The following is a 25,415-nucleotide window of genomic DNA, read 5'->3' on the forward strand; positions in this document are numbered from 1 at the left end:
CCAATTAACCCTGTCATTTGCCAGTTGCGGCCACCGTATGCAAGCAAATTGCTTAACCTCATCCACCCACCTAACTTTCTGCCGCACTCTGCTACGTTTGCCTCAGCTTCGAATCAACTCCGTTAACGTTAAGGACCAGCGGTTATCTTGCCTTGACACTACATGCCCTGACCTAGCCTATTTCTTCCTCTTGATTTCGACTGCAATGTATTTAACCCCCGTTTGTTCCCTCACCCACATCGCCAGCTTCCAATCTGCCAACGTAACACCTATCATTTTTCTTTCCATAGCTCGCTGCTTTGTCCTTAACTTATGCTGAACACTCTTTGTTAGCCTCCATGTTTCTGCCCCATAAGTGAGTACCGGTAAGATATAGGTCTTGTATACTTATCTCTTGAGGGATATTGGTAAACTGCCGTTCATGATCTAACAGAACCTGCCATATGCGCTCCACCCCATTTTTATTCTTCTAGTTATTTCTCTCTCATGATCTTGATCAGCTGTCGCTACCAGCCTTAAATAGACATATTCTGTTACTGCTTCCAGTAACCGGCCACCAATTACGAACTGCCGTTCGCTTGCTAGAGTGTTGAAAATTTCTTTGGTTTTCTGTATGTTAATTGTTAGCTCCACCTTTCTGGTCTGCCTGTCTAACTCATTGATCATGCTTTGCAGTTCATGTCCTGAGTGACTTAGCAAGGCAATGTCATCAGCGAATCACAGATTACTTAGGTATTCTGCATTAATTCTTATCCCCAACTGTTCCCATTTGAGGCCCCGGAATACGTCCTGTAAACAGGCGGTGAATAGCATACGCGAGAACGTGTCTTCCTGCCTGACACCTTTCCTTATTGGAACTTTATTGCTGATTTTATGGAGAACTGTGGTAGCTGTGGAATCGTTGTAAATATCTTCCAATATTTTCCCATAAAACTCTTCTACACCCTGATTCCGCAATGCCTGCATGACTGCTGAGGTCTGTACTGAGTCGAATTCTGTCTCGTAATCAATGAACGCTATATACTGAGGCTGGTTTTATTCTGCGAATTTCTCTATCGCCTGATTGATAGCGTGAATAGGGTCTGTTGTCGAGTATTCTTTGCGAAACCTGCCTGATCATTTGGTTGTTTGAAGTCTAAGGTTGTCCTGACACTATTAACGATTACCTTCGTAAATACCTTGTAGGCAACAGACAATAAGCTGGTCTGTCTGTAATTCTTCAGGTTCTTGACGTCTTCTTTCTGATGAATTAAGATAATGTTAGCGATTTTCCAAGCTCTAGGTACGCTCAACAAATCCCGTGTTAACTGATGCTACCAGCTGCTTTCTCCCTTTGCATTACTCCTAAAACTTTGTTTACTTCCTCCTTCGTTACTTCCGGGATGATGGCGCTTTGCCGCATGGGCTTCAAATTACAACTATCATTTGCCTTATGATCGCCAACGTTTTCAAACGATGTCCTAAACAATATTCGGCAAAATGAGATAAATACGCGTGGATAGCCAGGGACAGTTAAACTACACTTGTATTCCTTTGTAGCCAGAGTTGTGGCACGACTTCGCAGCACAGTGCACTTTCCACATGGCGCTCATCTTCACAAAGTCTTTTCTAAAATGTTTGCTGGCGGTTCAAGCTCAGCGGGAAATTTAGTGCATTTTACCTGGTCGCCAATCTCGCAGCTCTCTCGGCTGGCTATTCAAAAGGGCGGGAGTAACTATATTTCACGTGCGCAAGGCACTTTGCAGTAAAACGGCGAGTTGAGCGAGTTGGTACATCTTGAGAAAAAAACAGCGCAGGAACAGGGACACAAGAAAAGAAGAAGACGCCTGTCCCGTCGTCTTCTTTTCTTGTGTCCCTGTTCCTGCGCTGTTTTCTTCTCACTTGTTTGCACTTTTTCTTTCCAGCCACTTGTGGCTCCTTTCAAACTATCTTGCGTGCAAATATATAATGGGCATTGTGTTTCGCTATTCTCGGACAGTTGTAATTCTACTAAGCCAAGCTGGAGCTGCGTTTTATTACTGCCGGCGTTGCGCTACCATCGTGTAGAGTGTAGCGCTACTAATGGCTAAGGCGTGCCACTTGCATCATGCCTTAGCCCTGCCGGCAGAGAGCATCGACGAAAGGGCGCATAATGAAGCATTGAGTGCTACTAAACCCCTTACTGCGGCACCAGAAATGCACATGGAGACAAAGAATCAATTGAGGAAAACGCAGAAAAAACATCAGATAAATAAATGATACGGCTATACGTGTCAAGAAAAAATTCATGCAGACTATTAAGCGCGAAGAAAAGAGGGATGAAAAGGTTAAAAAACCGGTACCCTTTCCTTCAATACTAGTATAATAGATGTATTGACAGTCATGTCAGATTTCTTTTGAATGCAGAAGGCTTCAAAATTAGGCTGCATCAAACATTACCTTCTCATTTTAACAGCGATGTATCAGAAAACTTTGGGTTCGCAAGCCACTAGATCAAGGGAGTATGGGTGTTTCTGAGCGAGCTCCCATGTATACTCTGCGCGTATTTAGACGACGTCGACCTTTCGTGCCTACAGCCTCTCAGTTTGGTACAAGGAGTCGCAGGTTTACTATCAGTCTGCGCGTGTCCCTTATGCTCGGCGATCATCTCTGAGAGAAGAAGCATAATTCGAAGCTGCAACAACATTTGCACGCTTCTTGAAACACGGCTGTGATTGGATAAGAATGCCATAGGCGCAGCCATGCACATCCTGCCAGTGACTCAGACCCACAGTTGGTTGCCCCTTCACTTTCAGTGGTGGCCAGCACAGAAATATTATCCATTTGCAGTGGCAATCTCTGCTCCCGCTATGTTATGAATCACAATAACTCAAATGGCGTTGATAGAGTTTTTTTCCGTGAGAATAACAAGGAAGTTACTCGCACAGTGAAGGTGCTACTTCTGGAAAAGGCTGCTGAGCCATGAGTACATGGGTCGAATGGCACTTGGAAAAAATCTGCCATCGCATTTATGAAATTGTTTCGATGCTAAATTTGTACGAACTCCCCAGCGAAGAAGCGACATGTGCGCGAAAAGAGCGAGTTAGCGGACGGCGCGATGGAAACCTTGAATGAAATGTTTAGCAGAAACGTGAGAACTTTGAGCGCGACTGGTTAATACGAATTGCAAGATTTCCGCCTGAAAAGCCAGGGGCTTACTTTCACGCTGATTACTGATTGCTTTTTCTTCCTTGAAAAGGATATCGTGACCCACCTGTGTCCATCGTGGCTCCCTGTTTAACAGAGAGATTAAGGCAACTGCGATTCGTGAACTGCGCTCGATTCCTTTGTAGCTAGAGAGTGGAATCAAGCACACAGTGCTTTTTAAAACGTAAATATACTGCCGCTCTTCAGTTCAAGGTTTTTCCGTTCTTAGTAAAGCGTCTCGATTTCAGTCGGGGCCCTGCTGTGGCTGGTTGCACTTACACAATCTGTTGACAGGAACGGTAACAAATCATCGTGACTGGTGTTCGACAATTGTGAATAAAGAATGCCACCTAATTTATCTCATTCTGGGAAACGCTGTGTCAATCTGCTAGACGTTACTGAATAATGCTGACCGTTATTGAAGTCGTCACACTTAGTGTTACGTCGTATATTGGAGTAATAGTCCTGTGTTCTCTTGTGCATGTGCTGAAGGCTCAACCGCCATGTGTACGCACTGTTAAAAAGGTGGCCTAAGAGGCGAGGGGTGACAAGACTCGCTGGGACAGGCGCAGGACAGGTGATCTTTACGCGTTGGTCATTTTTGCCCGTGACGGTGTTTCACAAGGAGCCTAGCGGAAAAAATAAAACGACAAAATGAGTAACTAATGTTACTAAATACCACAGTTATTTGCTAGTTTTAATCGCCGCCGCTTGCTCCTGCTAAAGTGGAACTCACAGTAAAGTTTTCTCGCATGAGAAGCGTTAACGTGTCAGCACTTGAGACGCGATAAACGCTAATAGAATTTCACTTAACATGTAGTCTATGCACAGTGCTTTGCCTAAAGGTTCAATTTCTGGTAAGGCGCCGCGGAATTGCATTTCTTCATAAGGAGACTTCAAGGATTGGAAATAATTATTGAATTGTTTCTTTCGTCTGTAAAACTCTCTCCATGTCATGAACAGAGAAGGGTTGCAATGTCATATGCAGGTGTGCCTGGAAATAACACGACTGCAGTAACTGAAGGATTCAAGGCATTTTCGTTCACACGCAAAATGTTTTCATTTTCATGCTGCAGCATTCAGTGTGCAACTGCAGCGCTTCGAGGGACCGCTCCATCCGGATTTTGGAGGCCCTCTCGGAAAAGACTGCGCACGATCTGGCGTCAAGGCTCACCAGAATGGACTCAGCCTGCAAAACATACGGCGAATCTCTCCGTTTACGTCATACTGGAGGTCGCCAAGGGGTCTCAAAGGAACCGAATTGCACGTGGAGAACGTGTTCCCTCTATGTGGTGAGGCCACATCACTTCGCGTTTTGTTCGGTTCCGAAGGCAGCCACATCCAGTCTCAAGGTACTCGTCTTGAAAGCCGACAAGGCCCTGAGTCCGAATCAAACCGCTGACATCATTTTCATGTCATTCCGGAGAATATATCGCGCCGTCCTTCCCGGGACCTACTGGAGAGACAAGTCCAATTGCACCAAGGTGATCATAGTGCGGCATCCGTTTGAAAGACTGGTCTCTGCGTACTTGAATAAAGTCAGGACTACCAATCCCTACGTGTGGGGAGCCAAGCTGTTGTACCAACGAGGATTCGTAGGCAGGGGACCAAATGGAACATTCACGTTCGCAGAGTTTGTGGAGAGGATATTGAACGAGCCCGTCACATACTGGGACCCTCACTGGACACCCTACACGACCCGATGCCAGCCCTGCACCATGAGGTAACTCGTTCCTTGCCTGCGCAGGAAAAATATGCTAGCGTTTACATGGTAATTAGCACTGTTAGAAACCAGCGTCTAATGAAAGATATTCCTGTTTACCTTCACCTTTTAAGTAAAATTGTAAAGTGGGTTTTAAAACTAAGGTTACCTTGAGATCAATTCATAAAGTCCACTTACAGAATCGAGATTGCTTCCTAGCATGACAGAGTAATTGAAAGGCCTTCATGCATAATGAACGCCCCGTGGTGCCCCAGTGATTAGCGCTCTTGGCTAATAAGCCGGAGTTTCCTGTTGCGATCCCGACCGCGGCGGCCGCGTTTCGATGGAGGGGACACGCAAAAGGCGCCCGAGTGCTTTACAATATCAGAGCAGTTAAAGATCACCAGGTGGTCGAAATTATTCACAAGCCCTCCGTTACGGTACTACATTCTTCTCTTGTACTTTCACTGCAGTTCTATCCCTTCCCTTACGGCGCGGCTCAGGCATCCGCAGAGATGTGAGACACACTGCGCGATCTCATTTCCTCAAAAACCAGTTAATATTGTCATCAATAATAATATATTTAGTTACCACGACTATTTAGTGTCTGCAGGGTTTTTTTTCTTCCACTGATATGGTCACAGATGTATGCGTAAGGTGATAGAGTAGGCATGGTTTCATAAACGCATTTCTTTCTTTCGTCTTCTTTTATTTTCAGTTCTTTGAATTTCTTTTATTATTCCCCTCTTTTTACTTTCCGAAAATGTCTATGCCTTCATTATGATCGTGTTAATTGCATCAAATATACTGTGCATATGATGGGTTATTTTAACCTCCCAGGGTTAACCTGGTTGACTAGGATCTGCGTTCCAAAAAGCTGTGAGGTTCGGGTAAAAGCAAACCACCTGCTCGAATTCTCAAGCTTTGCGCAGCTCCAACTAAAAAAAATTGCCTTCCCCACTCAAAAAGAAGCCTGCTAGACCTTTTTCTGACAAACGCCATCAATTCCACTATCTCGGAACCTCTACCAGTGCTGGCGCCGATCTCTGTTGACACCGTCCATGTGAGGATGTTGTTGAATCTTCAACTGTACTTAACCTGGCTACGTCAATGGGAAATTACGGGGGACTAAGTCAGTGGGGTCTACTTAGGACGGTATAGATACTTGGGAAATGCTGATTGGGAAAACGCAGTTTCTTTTCAGAAACGTGCGCCCCTAGAGCTGCACAAAAGAAGAATTGCAACTGCAATGGCCTCATACATTCTTAGAAATGTGTTAAAAGGCTCAAGGTATCCGCACTGGTTCCCCGCCTATTCGAGGAAAGAAATTCGCAGAAAAACTGCGTTGTCATCGATGGTATCATCTGAAGTCACTTCATGAGTGGTATACAAGAACACTGCTTATCGACATGAGGAAAAACGCCTTTACCTCGATACGGAAGAGGGCAAAAAAGCCTTAAACAAGAAATAGTCATGCGTTTCCGAAACTGTTTGCAACCGTGAGGCCGTCTGTAATAAATTTGCCGATTATTTAGCTAACGTTTATGCCGAAGCTCCAGTCGCCCCAAAAAGTTAGTCCTTCCAGAACAAAACGACTTTTTCCTTCCTGTTGAGAACGTTTGTTCTAGCCAGGGAGAAGCAGCTGTACGCTCCCTGCTAAACAAAAAAAATATTGGTGTTCTGACGAAATCGCGATGTTTGTTATAGTAGGCTGCGTCGGCGGTCATACACATGTTTTAGCCCACGTTTTTAACTTAACCTTGCACCTTTGAGAATTTCCATTCTGCTAGAAGCCATCACTAGTTTTGCCAATACACTAAAAAGGAAGCTTGACCGACGAGTGTTAAACTATAGTCCAGTTTCTCTGCTGTCATCTCTGTCGACCGTGTTTCTCATACCTGTTCACGCTTCTTTTTCAAGAATAAGCTAAACAATGAGCAACACGGCTTTTTACCTGGCCGCCTTTTAGATAGTAATCTGGTTTATTTTCTAAATTATGTTGCGCCAACTTATTTGAATGAAGAAAGAGGCCCACGCTATATAGTTTTAGGAAAGCAATTTAGGAATATGTTAGGAAAGCAATTCACCTAGTTAGCCATTCGTTGCTACTAGAAAAACAGCGATTCTACAAACTATCGCACTTCTTTTTGGGCGAGTTGGTGCATAATTGATTTGAAGAAAATAGTGCCAGAGCATGCAAACCACGAAAAGACAAGGACGAGACACAAAGCGCTAACTCACAACTAATTTTATTGAAACCAGGCAGCGCCTTTATATAGCGAAGTTTCACTGAAAAAGAAGGAGGAGGGCAGGAAAGGTAAAGATATCGAAGCGACCATCACAGCGAGCACACATGAGCAAGCGGTAGCCAAAACAAAAACAAAAAAGTTGAAAAAGATTATTTAAAGGCGGCATCTAAAAATTCGAACTCGGTCGAAAAAAGTGAGAGATGGGGTGCTGACACTCCTATTGCCAAGTTTCCTTATGTGAAAAACCTCCAGACATTCACGTGCCTTCTTATCTGCGCTTTTGCCGAGAATCTTAGTCTGACTCAATCATGCCTCGCATCCGTCGCAACCCATAATATGCGCTACGAAATGTGCATATTTATCCTTTAAATCTGATAAATTTCGGGCATGTTCCCCAAAGCGCTCGTTGATGCAGCGCCCAGTCTGGCCAACATAGGTCTTCCCACACGTTAAGGGGATAGCACAGACCACTCCTGCGGAACACATGATGAATGAATACATGATATAGCACATATCATCATGTCACCCTTTGAGCTCTAGTGTACTGCAGGGGTAAAATTTGTCCCGTTAGTATTCTATGTGTTTGTGAACGATGTTAAAGACTGTATCAATCACTCTAAGATAATAAAATTCTCTGATGATTTAAATCTCTCGGGACGGTCCGTTCAATGCCTGACTGCGAAGAGCTGCACAAAAAATATCACCTGCATAAAAGAGTGATGCACGCGACGTGCTGTAACACTGATTCCTAACAGAATATGCGAATCTCTTTAACACGTCAGAAAGAACCAATTCTCTTTGAATACACCGTTCATACTGATACAATACAGCGTGGTAATATTGTTCGCGACCTAGGAGTATATATTGAGAGTGAAGTCAACATTAGCCACGTTAATTATTTAACACGCTCGATTGTTCGTAATTTAGGGGACCGTCGGACGCTTCACTAAGCAATTTAAATTCAGACTGTTTTCTCATTCTCTACAAGTCACTCATTCTGCCAAAATTGCAGTTCTCAAGCGCTCTATGGAGCTGTGATATCTGTACAGTGCACAATGACGGAACGCGTCAAACGGAGGTCGGTCCGTATCCGATATGACCGAGAAATGGGGCGACAATACTACTTCTAATATGGTCGATTGCTGGCTAAACTGATTCTTCTTCCACTGCATGTTAACAAGTCATAAACTTAATGATTGTTCATTCGTACAAAAATACTTGCAAGGATAAATAATTCGCCCTGAACCAGCATCAGCACTTAAACCGACAGTGCCCAGGCATTTTGCAAGAAGCCATAGGGTATTTTATGCTGAAAAGCACAGATGTCGCTCTCCATCACTGTGCATTCAGTCCATGTTTACTACATCTAGAGTGCCGAAAGATACAACCGTGGACATTTTCACCTTTAACAGTTAAATATGTGTGATCTAGCGTCCTCGTGCTCATAGGACTTCCTATTTTGCCTACACATCATGCATGATTGAATGTGCAGTGGTGCGCCACACACCAGATAGGAATGCTATTTGTGGCACATAATGTAAGCAAATAAATAAATGAATAGTGTGGGAGAGTGGGGGTGGGGGGCTCTTAGCGTTTGTGTGAGTACTTTATGTGCTCGAAGGAACGGAACGAAACTTTTGATTGTGCTAATTGTGAAATCGATCGTGAAGTGGCATACACGTAGCAGCAGCTGTAGCATTGACCAATCGGAATGTGCGCAATAGTCAGAACCTTAATTACTGCTACGTAGACAGGGGATCAGTACTGAAGGGATCACTGCTACGTCGTGGCCACGCGCACATAGCAAGCGCGTCACACCTTGGGCAAATTTCGCCATGTTGTTTGATGGCGAAGTTAGTGAAATAGGAAGATTTAACTGCGTAGCGCAGCAACATCTTTCGGACCAGCTCAATTGCAGCCGCGGCAGTTATAAAAAGTCGTCAGCGGCTACGCTGTGCATCAGTCGCTTTGTGGAAAGTACGCGCATGGCGCCGAGGCGGAGCACCCGTTCAGAGCAGTAGTGACCAACTAGTGCTGATTATCTTCAATAGTAGCGGGGTAACTACCTAGTAGTTTTTTCACGGCACGTGCAGGTTTAAAAAATTGGGTATGCGCAACAAGACCGATTTTTACCGTCCTCAAACATTAACTAGTATTCGTAGGTTTTAAAAAAGCTGCATATGACAAATGACACTCTGCTTTGAGGTGTTTCAATAATCTTGAGTGCTCACTAAAAGTGCACAGTTTTGAAGTCATTAGGGAAGAAACGGAAGAAGTAGGTTTTGCAAAAATTTTTATTGCAATAGATTTCACAGGCGGACGACATTTATGGTCTAGGACTGCCTTTATGATTCACTAATCGATATGAAAGAGAGCCCAGAGGTTCCTCAATCAACAGATGCATTTCCAGGTAGGAGTCTCCACTACATGATTTGTGGAATGTTGGCAAATCTGTTACCGTCACTGAACAAGCCATTCGTTGTGAGTAACGTGCTTCGCTAGTTTCTGAAGCCTTTCATCGCTGAGGAAGTTAAACGCCTGATTGAGAAATGCAGGAGCTCTGTCAGCAACGTGGCGATACTGTGGAGCGAACATTGTGCCGTACCCAGAAATTCTGGACCGGACCATTTTTGAGCGAGAAACCGTTTATGGGCGCACCTCTTTCATATAATCTAATATTTGGCTTTAGCACCCAAAATTGTTGCTGATTTTATTTACAAAGCCTATTTAAACAGGCAGGTCGACCCGAGCTTGATGCGTCAGCGGGACGATACCAAAACTTATTGTCCGGCGTGCGCACTTCCTTGTTCTTTCAGGGTCCATAGGTAGCGCGTGACAATATATTTGCAGGTGACCCGACGCCATCTTGTAATTTTTTTATTCACATTTGCCATCGTCAAAAGCATCCCTCATCGACTGTCTATGGCATACTTAACTGTTCAAAGCGATCGGTGGAAACACTTCAAAAGAAAGATGTGGCTGCACGTCAAAACAACGGATCACTACCTTCAGTACTGCCATAACAGTATCCTACAATTTAATAATTTTCAAACTTTTTCCCTGAGGAAGCTGGACATGCGTAACCTGGAAGGTGCACATGCGCTAACCATGAGACCTTGCCCTTGCCGCTACACTGTCACTACACTGATCCTCTGAACTTCTTTCTGACTTTGCTGTGATGTTCGGGCAGCTTACTTGTATCCGTCGCAGCTGTCTCTAGCTTGGGTCTGTTTCTTTCCATTCTTCTCCTGACCTTTCTCTGAGGCTTTGTCCGGTGAGATTCCACGTTTATCGGCGGTGCTCCATTTGCTTCTCTTTCTTAATGCTTTCTTTAAAGCTCTTCTATGGGCCACACCGGGTTCATTCCCAGCTGCCTTATTCGAGATGTGTTCCCGCGTTTAATCCACTGTTTCAGTCGTTTTTTGTTCTTCATCGACAGATTTTTGTCTTCGGACCGGTGTTTTGTTCTTTTTCTTCTTTCTGACTCTTGCTCGAGCGCAGTGCTCGAAGCATGGCTCAGGACTCATTGAAGAATCATTCTCCTCAGTTGTGGTCAGTACTACTTCCTCAATTCCCTTCGTCAGTTGGTTACTTTCAGCGCAGTCGCAAACCGACCTTTCTCTAGTCTGCCCCTTTCCTTCCACTGCGCAGTCTTCTTCCTCAGAGGCAAAAATTTCCTCGCCTTCGTCATAGGTGCAGATTTCCTCCCCTTCCTTGCAGGAAAACCCTTCCTCGTTGCCCGAGGGTTCACTCGGAATGATTTCCGGGTTTTCCCTGAGTGTGCTCTCTTCAGCTATTACTACATCGGAGCTCTGGTTCTCTTTGAAAATTTACCGCTCTTCCTTACTGTACCTACCGCAACTCTATGGTGTGCAGGACTGTGATTTTTCGCTGGAGCTCCGCCTTTCGTCCCCTTCAGGCGACTTCATTAAGGTGCATTCTGACTGAAACGTCAGGTTGGCCTTCTCCTCAGTGCCTGCTACCTCAGCAGTGGCTGCACTTTCAATTTCCTGAGGAAGCGACACTGCGGTCGGTTCTTCACTTTCTGTGGTTTCAGCTGCAGGAACAGGCTGTTCCAAAGCCAAGCTCTGACTTATGGAGCTACTTACAACCTCCTCCATGGTTGCTAACAAATCATACTCGTTAGTCTCGAACCCGGCCTCTCCGGGGTTAAGCTCTACTGGCTTCCTGACGTCGTTTAAACGCCGAATTTCAGCAAGCTTCCTTTGAACGATTGTCATATCTCTTTGAAAAGCCCTTTCGGCCTCTTCCTCCCTCCTCTTCCATTCTCTTTCTGCTGCTTCTCGAGCCCTCTCTTTTTCCTGGTCCACCCATTTCCGCAGTTCGGCTCCGGTCATCCCCATCTGGATGCCGGCCTCTACTAGCTCGTTTAGCTCCTTTGGGCTCATAATTGGAGACCGAACTCTTCAAAGCAATGAATACCTCTACACGGTGAACCTCACTACCCGCTTCGGCGCGGCACCCCACAATATCGCTCTGCTGCTATCACTCGTTTACGACCTCTTCGTAAACTCCTCCCGACTCTTTACAAACACCAAACGTCCTGTCGTGGACGCCAGAACAAATTTCACAGAACTTCACGCACTTTAGCGTGCGGTCCCAGAAATCCCTTAGACTGAGGGGGGATAGTGGTCTCGGACTCAAATGAGGTGCCCCCGAATCAGCGTGGCAAGCTCAGTGGAGACCAGCTGCCACGTGACAAGAGGTTTTTGGCCGCTTGGTGCCCAGCTTTCGGCGGTCGCAAGCCAGAGAATGGGTTGGAGCCAAAGATTTACAAACAAAACAAAGTTTATACAGCAATAAGTCGATGGAGAGGGTTTCACAATCACTAGCACAAGCACGTACAAAGTTATTAACAAACCAGTGCAATATGTGCAAGGTTAAACTCGAGAGAGACTACACTAGAAAAAGGATATTGCACCTAAAGTGCACTAACACAAGAGAGAGGCAAAGAAACAAAACACAATTTCTTTACCGGGCGCTGCGACAGTCCAACGACCAGAGGTCCACGATGATGCCATCCCGCAGGCTGGTGCGCGCTGCCTCGTTGAACCGCGGCTTGGCGAGCGGTGTCCCGGGAGTCGAGCGGGCGTGCTTCACTGCAGCTTATACGGTGCCTCAGACTGCACTGACAGAGGTCAACGCCCCTCTTATATAGACTGGGTCCGCGTCTGTTTGTTGTACGCGCCAAAGTAGGCGCGGACATACCAACAGTATCGGCCGGCGCCGTCTCCTTCTCCTTCTCTTTCTCGCGCCTGGCGCGCGTCCCTGATTGGTCAAACGCCGGGAGTGGCTTCGAGGTGCACCTGGATTTTTCTGTCATGTCGCCGCCGCCTACACGCGAGTGAAGAGGAAGAGGGCATGTCTTAGCGCACGCAAGGCTAAGACAAGGCTACACACTCTCCGCTGGTTTCGGGTAGAAGCGTCGCCGACGTTCTCGAACAATCGACGGCATGGCTGACGCAATCCCCCCGCGCGCCCCGTCGGCGAGTGCTGGTGGAGGGGGCAGCCACACACACAAGGCTAGCTCTCCGTGGTTGCCTTCTCCCCCGTTTTACGACCCGCGCTGGCGAGATGCGTCCGCGAGGAGCTGTTTTTGTTTCTTAGTTTCAAAATGCGCTTCATTTGGTGGCACCATTCAATTGTAAAAATTTAAACCACCTTAACATTTAGCACATAGTGTGTCAAAGCGCCACAAAATTTTACTGGAAACTAACATTTTCCCTTACAACTTTTGGATTTCAATCGTTTCCTTTTCTTACTTCATTAAACGAATGCGATATTTTGTGTATAATTTTATGTATCAGGCACAGTTAAGGGACCGCACGCAAACATTTCTACTTCTCTTATAATATTAAGCAAGGAGATCGCAATTTACGATTTTTAAAAATTGATGTTCACCATTAGTAAATTTGAGCACCTGTGAGCAACAGAGGAGATATAATTTTGAGTAAACAAGCGTTCTGCGCGGTCCGCGACTTTTGAGCGGTCAGGATGGAGCGGTGCGAGGTGCTGGCATCAACGCGAGGCTAGAGCTAGGCACTGCTGCACCACGTCCTCGCAAGCGGCCTGAGGCGAACGCTTCTATTACACATAGCACGAAAACTGCAAGATGATAGCGTAGCAAGCTTTGCACGATCAAATTCGGCGCATGTCCTCTATAGGAAGCGAGATGCCTAACGCTCTGGGAGTAGCAGTAAAAATTGCATCTTTCATTCGTTTTGTTGCAACGGCTTACAATCTGAATTAAAACTTGCCTCGCATAACTATTTTAAATTTTCTATTTTTTTTTCTTGGAACAGCTTCCAAGCAAATTTTGCATGTTGAATTAAAGTCAATTTGTTCTCCTGCATTGTTTGACTATGATGGAGCTGAGAAGCGAAAAACATTGCTGCACGGGTAAAGTTTTGCCTGCAGCATCTAAAAACAATCCTTTCGTCATCATAACCCCGACCGCCGGGCCGCTCTACAAAATTAAAATTGAAGGAGCCGTTTAAATATTACATTCTTAGAATTGAAGAAATGCTAGGAGCGCCTTCTGATGGAGTTAATGCTTATGTCATATTTCACTCATTTGTCGTGAACTTTCCTGAATCACCACAGTGATTCCAGAGTTGCGTACGCACCCTCTCCTGCAGTGAATACAATCCTTCTATTGCGGAAGCAGTAGCCACGGGAAGAATGGAACAGCGGTACCATTGAGTAGGAGTCTAAAAGGCTGCGTCTTGACTCTATGTTCGACTAATTACATTACTTTCTGATTATGAGTTTACAATGTAGTTCCAGTCGAGTGGCTCTTTCCTCAATAAAATGTGCCAACGCAAAGACTCCAATGAGCACTGACTAAATCTTAGACCCAAGTCAGAGCACGCGCAGCTCAGTAAAAGAAATAGTTATTTGGTTTTGTTTATCGGGGTTTAACGTCCCAAAGCGACTCAGGGTATGGGGGACGCCCCAGTGAAGGGCCCCGGAAATTTCCCAACGCCTGGGTTCCTTTAAGGCGCACGGACATCGCACAATACACTAGCCTCTGAAATTTCGCCTCCATAGAAGTTCTACAGCTGCGACCGGGTTCGAACCCATTTCTTTCAAATCAGCAGCCGAGCGGCATAACCAATGGGCCACAACGAAGGCCTCGTTAAAAGAAAGCAAGCAAAATTTGCGCGTTAAGGGAAATTTTCATTCGCCAGCAATCTCACAGTGTCCTGTACGTGCAGTTCGGGAACAGAGCACAGTGGCCTGCTGTCACGACATTTACTCTATTAGCAGCCGGTGTAGCTTTGGAGGGCTGCGCGCAATACTTGAATGCCGATAACCTAAAGATTGTACTGCCGATACTGATACAAGATAGCAAACTAAAACTGATTTGCGACAGAGATACTCGATGGTATCATCGATACACATCTGAAATCCCCAAGATTATAAGTCTAGCAATATGGTTTGCTAAGTTTAATATACATAGTTTAATATGCATGGCGTGGCACCGAAAATTCTACAAAATTTTAAAAATACGCTTTTTGAGCTATGAGGGCGCTTTTTAGGAATGCCATTGTCAGCGATGTAGCAAATTTGAATACAACTGAGGCGTGCTATTTAGGAGGCTAATATTGACTAATATTGAGTAATTAACCTAACAACTAATGCGGCTAGGCTTCTTAATTATTCAGAGTCGTGCAGCTCTGCGTGCTTAATGTTCATATCCGTCTTTCAGTTTCCAAAATGTGCTTACTCTCGGCGCTGCGGCCCAATAAATTTTGGTTATTTCGGCGCGTTACGTGCACTGGATAGGTTGCTTTTCCTTGAAGCTTCTCTAAAGCACTGTATTTCTGCATGATGTAGCCAGCATTTGCTGGGCCACATCGCCGAGGGTGTCGGTGTTTTTGAAATTCCAGCAGACGATATGTATATTACTTATGGTGGGCTCACGCCTCTCTAGAATAAGGAGCCTGACAGTAGCGGCTTAATAAAACACGTTGCGAATCTAGGGCAGCCCCATAACCGGGTGCCATAACGACCGAGCCACCTTGGGGGCAATGCAGACACTCACTTTCATGTCTTCATATGTTAACTATTGAATATCACTTAGCCAGCTTGCTAGGTAGTACATCTTAACTGTATTCCGATGCATTATACCGCTGAAAAAGGTATGCCCAAAGAAGTGCTCTTGTAACTCAAAAAGCCTATTTATAAATCGTGCAAAGCGTGAGATGAAACACCTGGTATGATGTATAGCGCACTGTTCTTGAAAGAGCTTGAACGAATCCGGCCGCACAGATGTCTCTAATATATTTAAGCTCCACTGTCGGCGCACCTGGTGTCGTTAAAATTTCAGTGCTAAAATACAGCCATGGTGCCGTTTATACGACCACTTCCATACGCAGCCTAGAAAAATCTTTTACTGCTAATGTTCTGCATGTGGACTGGTCCCTCAACATTTCACTACATATGAATAAATTTGAAAGTGTTTGTGATGCTCTTCGCTAGTTACAGCAATTTTTACAGGTTGCCTCTGTCTTTCCCTGCTCTAAAAGGTGCATGCTCCGTGCAATTGTGAAGGCGTAACAGTTTTTCTCCCAGCAGTATGTTTACCGGATGTTTGCAGTTGAACGTTATTTGTTATCAGCAGAAAAAGAAAGGACTGAAAGTTTTCAGTAGGCGAAGCACGTCTAGATAATCTCTGTAGTTTAGACTTTTGTAACTAACAGTGATTACAGCCTTTTCTCAAATCATCGATCAGAAACAGCCACGGTGATCCACTCTTCTTTCAACGAAACAAATGAAGAAATAATTTGTATACAGAGAACACGCGCTGTTTGCCCCGTTGTATTTCATGAAGGTTGCATTTATTGCTCCAGCATTACGGGTCTCTTTCAGTATAGAAACCGGCGTAGTTCTTGGCATGTCGAGAAAATCACTATTGCCCGAGGAGGCTGTGACGTCACAACTTCCTCGCGCAAGTAATTAAAACAACCCAAAAAAGTGACATAGTAAAACAATCATGACTTAACAGCAGAATTTTTCAGTGGTCTACATGGTAGGGGCGTCACTCAGGCACCATTTCTTGTTGTCTCCGAAAGAAAAGCGATTGTTCTGAAAAGAAAAAAATGTCGAAACGCAGCTGGAAACGCTGTCCCATGAGTCGTGAGCCGGGCGCTTGACCACTGAAGAATCTTTCTTTTTCAGTATTGCCTTCAAATGCGTGCAAATACAATACGACACCAGTCAAATGGTAACATACCAAATTGCAGCGCCCTTAGCTGCCACTGAACATTCTAACCTTCAGTGCGAAAGCATTATACGTCTCGTTAGCACGAAAACCGGCGCCCGTCGCCGTCCAAGGCAAGAAATTCCTCAGTGATGTCACCATGCTTTCCTATGACGTCAGCATTAGACCACAAGGGAGGGACGTCTACAGGAAAGAAAAAAATTACCGAGCACTGCGCTGTGTTGCATTGGAACGTAAGACACTTTTTCTGCAAGACATCGTTGTCTAACATCACTACATATCCCCAGTATGATTTACCGTCATACAAATCACAAGGCCTTCACCTCGTGCCATTGTTACACACTCGAACGAACACAGATATCCACCTCGTTCATTTAAGTCCCTCTTCAGTGAACAGGGCGCCTTGGTGCGGGTGTTTGTGGCGAATTGGACTGGCCGCCTGAATGGTTGCCCCGGTCTTCACGCATGTGTATGTCTCCCGCAATTTTGATACCTTGGTGGAATGCAGTGTATGATAATGTGCTACTGCATTGCGGAATAGTGTGCGTGTGTAAGTAAAGAATCAGATAAGTCAGCGAGGTTGACTTCCATGAAATAAATAAAACAAAAAACCCCTTCGTGGTAAATGCGTTGCTTGCCCACCTGGCACGCAGAGGGTCTCGGTTGGAAACCAGTGCGGGGTAATTTCTTCTTCAAATGTGGTCACGTGAGAGGTGCTACTTCCTGTGGACACATTTTGTGGAGAACGTCTGAGGACAACTTCCGGTGACGGGTTTTCCTTCACTGAACCTTATAATACTTTATCATTAGGAAGTAAAATTTTTTCGCTAGAACTTGGGTGCATTCCTAAATATTTACACCTTTAGACGGCTTCCATATTAATCCAATTTAGAACATAGCGTAACTTTATGGCTATTTTTTTGCTGCAGCACGACCACTTGTAGAGCTTCTAAAGCTGAATTTTAAGTAACGCGTAACCTTACTGGTTGTCAGCACCCGCTATAATATGGTAAGCATAGCTCGCCCGCAAGGCAGGGCGCGGTGTGTTATGGAAAGTGTGTTTAGCGCCAGTAAGCTGTAGGGTGCTATGGAATACCACGAAGTTGATGGCTGCGGGTTACTAAAGACCATTTCTTTACGTGCACAGAGGTCGCACAGCGCGCGGACATCAATTCATTTCCCCAATGTGTATGCGTATATGATCATCGTGTTAGCGCACCGAACATGCTGTTCGGTGAAGGATTTCGTTATCAAAAGCAGCGCGTTCTTTTCTACTTTATGCTTAACTATTTTTCTTCCCGTAGGAAGAAGTTATTCATTTTACGTACATTGCAGAAGTGTACTTTATCAGCCAATTGTTAAATACTCATTGTGAATTGAATCCAAGCATGACAGCTCTGCAAAGGCCAGGGAAGCACTGTAAGATATTAAATTCAAGGAAAAGCATATTTGATGGCATATTACGTAATGGTTCAACTGGCAAACAAAAAGAGCATATAGGTAAAATTGCGTATGTCTATGTTTTTCTGTGCTCATATTTTAGCAATCTGGATACAAAACAGATGGGCTGTATTAAAAAAAAAATGCTCATGTTGCAGGTACGATATCATCGGAAAAGTGGAGACATTGGCTGCTGACCTGCAGCACCTGCTGCCCGAAATTGGACTGGGCGGCTGGTCGTTTCCGAGGATGAACGCCAAAAGCAGAACGCACGACTCGAGAGGGACATCCATGCGTTATTTCGCGGAGCTCTCGCTACAAGAGGTGCTTATGTTGTACGCCATATACATGTACGACTTCGAGCTGTTCGGATACATTTTGGACGGATTCGCGAGTCTCGTCAGGTGAAATTAGGAGAAATGTTAGCGTTTATAAAAACTTTGTAACTTACAAGGGAAGTTATGAAGGCTACTTGATCGTCCATCGTTCTTAAAACCCATTGTCGTGCGTTATCTCTAAAGAACCGAAGTACTTGCAACGCGATACATGTAAATAGCATTTCGACTTCCTTTTGCGCCTTGTATCAATCTCGACCTTTCGCGAATCACTCATTTGTATATATACATGCAAATTGATAGAATAAACGTGCGCGCTAGTAAGCGCTGTGTTTGTCTCTTCGGTCTGCGTCTCGTTCTTTTGCTCTGTTTTAAGTAGTAGTTTGCAAATACAATTTAAATGCTCACCCTGTGTGTTCCCTCGAGGTGAACGGACGGGAGCAGCTTTCAATATAGCGCTCGAGCGGTACGACTAGGGATAAACTAATGCGAAAATGTATAAAATATATAGCCTTTGTGAGTCACGATGGAGAGTGAGAAGAGAACGGAGATGATGAAAGAAGCCTGTGGCAAAGAGATTAGCGGTAGATGTAGGTATAGGGAGGTTCAGATCTGCCTTGTAGAGGCCCACAAGGGCAGTCTCGAGAGCGTTTAGTCTGAGTGAAGGTAGCCTAGGGTACAATGTACAAGGCCTTGTTGAGGGCCAGCGCGTGGGCAACTTGGCACGCATGAGCCTCGTGCAGACCTGAGCGTCGAGCGACCACGGGCCGCAAGAGATGAGCTACCGAATGGCAGGTGGTGACAGCATGGTGGAGGGCTTGCACATTCTTCGCCGCATGCAAAGGGAAGCCAAGAATTTTTGCACTGCGTGACGACAGGAATGGGAGAACCAGAAAGGTGGAGAGAGACGAAGTGATTTTGTGAGCGCTGGTAGGAGGACTCATTGAGAAGGAGAAGCTCGGATTTCTCAGGAGCAGGAGAGAGGCCAGCGGTGGTGAGAAAATGGCTGAGGCTTAGCTAAGGTTAAGCCTAGTCAGATGCGAAGCATATTGATGGCTAGGCTTGGTAATATATGGCTTTCCTTAGTTGAATACTTGGTCATTTTAATACAACCACTAGAAGTGTAGCAAGGATTGCCGTGGCAGCTATATACGGGATCATCGGTGAATTCAATGCAGAGTGTACAACCGCTGCCCCAGCACCGGCTACAACAGCATTCTTGGCACCCATGGAAAGTACATTGGAAAGCTGAGGCAAGCTAAGCTTTATACCGCTGCTCTAGCGTCACGTGGTCAGCTGCAGCGCCTCTGATGTGGAGCCTCCACCGCCGCGGCCGACCGCGCGAGCCGGAAGCCCATCTCTCCTCTGCTGTGACGTCATGTTGTCACGTGGTCAGCCGCCGCGCCTCTGATGTGTAGCCTTCACCGCCGCGGCCGACCGCGCGAGCCGGCAGCCCATCTCTCCTCTGCTGTGACGTCATGGTGTCACGTGGTGTCACGTGGTCACGCTAAAGGTCAATGGTAGCTACACCGCCGCGCTCGACGGGCTGTAGTGTAGCTCTAGTAATATGCTTCGCATAAAAGGAGTCGATGAAATCTAGGCCACGTTGCAGGGTGTCCTGTAGGTGACAGGAAGAGCCAGACGAACACCAGAGAGTGAGGTCATCAGCGTAAAATATATGATGCAGATCGGTTTTCGCTTATCCATCAGGGTCAGTGGTTATTGACTCAAGCGGGTATCTCGCCCATTCGTCTATCCGTTTACCTCTCCTATTCCCACTTCGTCTCCCAATCTTCGTATCCTTTCCCTCCCGACCAACATGTCTCCCGTGCTGCACGCCGGCTGTCGTCATGCGGCCGCGCAGCACCATTCCCCTCTCTTCGATACCCAGGGTGTAGGCTACACGGATGACTCTGTGGCTCCTCCAGGTTCTTGTGGGTACGCCCTGCACCATCCCCACCTCCCTGCTCCTGAAACCCACACCAGCGGGCCGTGTCTACGCCCTCCGGATGCATTCTCTTTCGAGGTCCTCGCCATTGCGCATGCCCTCCTGTCATTTGCCCCCTTTCCCTATCTCTAAAAGTACACACTCTACTGACACTAACAAGCCTCTATACACCACTTACAGAAACACACCCTAACCCCTTCTCTCCAACAGGAGGTCGAACGAGCGGTTTCCGCACTGCAGCCTTCCATTGTTTTCCTCCCCTGGGTACTTCGGCATTAAGGGATCGACGGCAAATAGCTGGCCCATCAGCTAGCCTGCGACACACTTTTCCGGGCACCGTTGATCCCCTGGTCCAAGCAGTCGGAGGACGGTGGAATACTCGCCCTTCGCCGCACCATAAAAGAGGTCTACCTCGAGCTCCGCCTCGACAAACGCCTTTACCCTCCCGCTCATTCATCATTCACGGTGTCAGAGGCTGCATTCATCTGCTGCATTCATCTGGATGTGCCAAAGAAAGCGATTCTTCGGCACATCCGGATTAATGCAGCAATCATCCTGTCCCGCCTCTTTCTCGCCCACTATCAATCGGACACTTCCTGTCCCAACTGCCCTGTTTCTATGCGGACCTGGCCAATTACCTCCTGTATTGCCTGGCTGCTCAGCAGCCGGGTTCCTTGCCCCCACTTTCTCTATACATCACCACCTGGCTCGACTGACTTTGCGCTGAAGGGGAAGAACAGCGACTTCTGGTCGCCCAGGCGGTCGACATGCTCGGCCTGTAAATTACGGTCGAATAAAGGTCTTCTACTACTACCGCTGCAGCCTTTTATGAAAAAGCCTTTAGATCGAACCAGACTTCATCAAAAAACAAGAAAGCCACGAGCACAATACCCTTAAGATAGCAGCTGCACAAAGAATTCACTATTAGTTGTACCGCAGAGCATAGAGCTCTAGAGAAGTGTTATTTGATCTTTATAATGTAGTTCCGGATAAGCATCGATTAAAGAGAAATGTATTACGGTAAATGCTTTAGTACCACAGGATTCGGTGAAGGCATACTGAGACATGATGTTTTGCCTTTAAGGTAAGGCCATGAAGACTAAGCGGAACGGATATCGCGACGGTGTAGAATAAAAGTATAAGTCGAAGGCAACACCCACAAGTCCAGTTTTCAGGTTTTATTTTCGAGAGACAACACTACTAAAGTAAGCTCCGACTTCAGATGCTACGGATAGAGCAAGCACGGTGAGGCAAATTAAAAGCTGCTATCGAAGGCATGTTTTGTTATGTTTTTATATGAACATAAGTATTAAGAGTGCTTGCAAGATACCACAGTACTTGAAAAAGCATTCCTGTTGGCGATTCCAAATTTAGGACAGCTGCTTTAATTATTTGAAGAACAAGCACTATCATGCTAACGACACCCGCTAACTGCCACTCAGTGCTCGCGGCAGCACCACGGCTCCATCTCCAGCTAATGGGAGACTTGCGCCAATATCCGCCGTAGTAAGGGAAACGGAATCTGCGCATTGAATAGCTGTGACGAAGACATTTTGGTTTCCTGCAGGAAATATTCAATCAACCAAGACGTGCTCCGCATGCGTTCCAGTGGTATTGCATCTTTCAAAAAGCACAGTTTTTCCCGTATCATTTTACTTACAGACGTTACAATGTTACGTTCCATCAAGAATAATGGCGATAAAAGGAGCACAGACTGCCCTTAAACGCCGAAGACCAGCTCCGGTGCCCGAGATAACTACTTGCGACACCAGCGACGTTGCAGTTAAATATAATAGATATTTATATTTTCCCTTTAGCCCTGCAAGAGGAAGGAGGTAAGAGTTAACGGAAGCCATAAATGCTATGCCCGAGAATTGAAGTGACCTCGAGTCATCCCACAAATCAGCAGCGACTTGACGCGCTGCATATGTTTTTGAAAAACAGGAAGACCGCAGCAGTGCAACATACATGAGCACGAGTAAGCAAAAATGCATTGTTTTTATGCCGCTCCACTACTTTTCTTTTATTGAATAGATGCTGAATAATGTGTTACTGAAGAAAGAGTGGCTTTTTTTTTGCTATTAAATGTTTCGCATCAAGTATAACATTAAGCTTTCACGGCGGCAGTCAATATCTCCGCAGATTTGATTTCCCCCTCGGCAGGCATGCATTCTGTTCGCTATTAACGTTCCTGCTATCATCGAAATCGTGACCAGCACAAAAAAGACGAAGGCAGCAGATAAGAAGGAGGAAGCCCAACACGAACGCCTGTTTTGTGTTATCGTCTTCTTCTCGGCCTCTTCGTTTTTTTTTAGCTTTAGAGCCATGAATACGTACAATTTAGCCCAGCTTCTCACGTTCCGCATTGCTTTTAAATGCCAGCTTTAACTACTCGACTCAATCAATGCACATATCTTTAAAGAAATGATATTGCAACGGATCGGAAGAATGAACTATTTCATACAATATTTCGATAACTTTATGTCACAATACTTTACTGTTGCCTCATATTTACAATTGGAGTGCGATAATTCTGAACGGGAGGGGCAAAAAGAACCCGATACTATGACACCGTTTGCACTATGAATGAACCCTCTCTAAATGCAACAAAAGGGGTTGACTCCGCTTGCAATGAGAGCCACGGTGTGATGAATTCTGTGTTAAACTAGAGGAAGCAGAGGACAGCAAAAACAGGAACAAAAAGCAGAAGCGTAGTGCCATGTGGTTTTTACATTGCAATACGTGTCTCCTTTTTACTTAACCTGTAAACGTTCGAGCTTTACTTACAGATAGATAATAACATAAGTTTGATTTCGCGATTTAGCAATACTTATTTATTTGTTCACATACTCATGGACCCTGACTGGATTATTATGTGAGGGAGGATACATAACTGGGCTGCGAAACAGAAGCAAGTAGAAGATGGTTCTTTTAACGTCATTATGCGAGAGCAGGCAACCAACCAGAAAATAGAACTAAATTGACACACTACACAAAACATTTCAGAAGAAAAGGCTGCATATTTTTGTTTTTTTATTTTGAAAATAGCAAAATCTTAGATGCGAACAATATTGTGAGGAAGCCTCTTCCAATAACTGATTGCATTGGTTAGGGCTGATGAGTCGAATGCGGTGGTCCATTCCGAAGTGCGTTTAAAACGGAGGTTATTAATGAATCGGTGAGATCTGCGTACCGGTTTTCTAAGAGGTAGTGTGAAGGAGTGATGGCTGTGCACAATTTCATGGAAGAGGCTGATAAGTGAAATTATTCTGCGAGATTCTAAAGATGGAAGCGATAATGACGCCTTATCGTTAGTTATGCGGGAATGTCGGCAATAGTTTCGGGCAATAATGCGAGCGGCGCGACTGTATACACGCTCTATGAAATGAAGTTGGGTTGGTGGGGTGACGAAATCGAAGATGCGTATTTAGGTTGTGGGCGGACAAATATTTAATATGCGAGCTGCCGTGTGGTAGAATGTGTACCTCTGAGGTTACGTTCTAAATAACCCAATGTACCGTTAGCTTTGGCAGTATTTTTTTCTATGCGGTTTTCCATTAGATATTAGGTAAAAAGTGGACGCCAAGGTACTTGTATGACGACACAAGGGGGACTGGACTCTGGTTAAGCGAGTAAGTGAAAAGGTAATTGGACCGTTTACAGCTAAATGTCATTAACTGACATTTATCATTGTTGAGGGACATTTTCCATGATGCGCACCATTTATTATTGCGGTGTAGATCTTCTTGAAGAGCGATGTGGTCATTAACACAGCGGATTGAGCGATACATAACGCAATCTTCAGCAAACATTCTGAGTGTTGAGGTAATGCTTAACTTTAGCTCATTGATGGAAATGAGAAACAGTAACGTGCCTATTACACGATTTTGCGGTACGCCTGATGTTACATCAATTAAAGGGGATGAATGGTTATCAGTAGATGTGTTTTGTTTGCGAAATTATAAAAAGATTCTTGTCCAAAAAATTGTTAATGAATCGAGACGCAACGATGAGAGTTCCGCTATTCAACGACAGCGTGGAACGCGGTCGAAGGCTTTAGCATAGTCGAGGAATATACAGTCGATTTGAAGATTAGGGTCCATACCTTGAAGCAGCTCATTAGTAAACGCAAGTAGTTCGTCTCACATGGTAACCGTTTTCTCAACCCGTGTTGCTTTGAAAAGAAGAAACCGTTGCCTTCTAAATGTAGTGCCGTGTTAGATGCAATGATGTGTTCGAGAAGTTTGCAAGATATACATACCAGCGACATTACCCGATAGCTAGGAACAACAGTTCGGTCACCGGATATGAAAATTGGGATAACTTTTCCAATGTTCTACCCGTATGGTATCTGTACTGTTGAAAGTGATTGCCGAATTATAGGAGTTAGTATGACACTGGAATGAGTCTTGGTATATATAGTGTTTGTTTCACGATAGGCAAACGGCGAACTAAAAGGCCACGTGCCTGTATATGGGCACCGTCCCCTCGCCTGTCTGTATCTCGATATAAGCACATGCGTGCTGGTTTCCTTCTAGCGTACAGGAATACACCACACGCAACCACCCAGCAATCTCCGGCTTCGCTTTTGATCGGGTGACCTCTCAGAACGCGACTCGATTTACTTAAGCCTAGTACGCGTTCAGTGGTCGAACAAAAGCAGTTACGACAAACTCGCAGTCGAAGAGAACTTCAGAGAAGCTTTGTCGTTGGGGACAAAGTGTTTGTGAGGAACTGTAGAGAAGGTCGAAAATGGTTAAAGGCAACGGTGACGTCACGCTCAGGGCCAGTGTCTTATGTGCTACAAGTGACAACACCACGTGGGGTCATGGAATGGAAAAGGCATCAAGACCACATACCCACATGGCAGGAAGACCCGGAGGCAACGTCCGCCGACCATGGTTGTGGCGCCATGGCGAGGACTCCTGGCAGCCGTGGCAACCATCTGGATAATCGACGGGTATTGATGAACAGAGTGCCATGCAGCCACGAAACAACCAGCGGGCACAGCTGAGGAAGATCTAGGGGCGGTTGCCGCAGGAGGAGGAGTATCGACGGAAGCCCTCCGTTCCGAAGACATCGATCACGACTCGGGGTCTTCTCCTGGCGACAGGGGCCATGAAGCCTCAACACGACATCGGTATCCGACAAGGGAAAGATGTCCCCGAGATCGGTACACACCAGCGCCGTGATTTTGCCAACCAACATTTGGAACTAGAGTTTGAACCGTTAACTTGTTTCGGTTATTTCTGTATAACAACTAACCGTTTCTAATAAATGTCAGCCATGTGTAATGAGAGCATGCATCGTCTAGGGAAGAGGAAATGTA

At 45.6% G+C, this 25,415-nt stretch overlaps 1 protein-coding gene across 1 annotated transcript in view; it reads left to right on the plus strand.

Annotated features, from left to right (window-relative positions):
- Positions 1-25,111, plus strand: part of LOC149326487 (carbohydrate sulfotransferase 10-like) — an 88,893-nt gene extending 63,782 nt beyond the window's left edge. Inside the window, exons 2-5 of the mRNA XM_089564590.1 lie at positions 4,242-4,888; positions 17,962-18,197; positions 19,441-19,508; positions 25,061-25,111. Coding sequence (XP_089420716.1) covers positions 4,242-4,888; positions 17,962-18,197; positions 19,441-19,508; positions 25,061-25,111 — 1,002 coding nt within the window. The remainder of the gene's footprint in view (positions 1-4,241; positions 4,889-17,961; positions 18,198-19,440; positions 19,509-25,060) is intronic.
- Positions 25,112-25,415: the final 304 nt, after the last annotated feature.

The sequence above is a fragment of the Amblyomma mixtum genome, chromosome 10, assembly GCF_055824585.1.
Source record: "Amblyomma mixtum isolate Tamu chromosome 10, ASM5582458v1, whole genome shotgun sequence".
In the NCBI taxonomy this organism is placed as follows: domain Eukaryota; kingdom Metazoa; phylum Arthropoda; class Arachnida; order Ixodida; family Ixodidae; genus Amblyomma; species Amblyomma mixtum.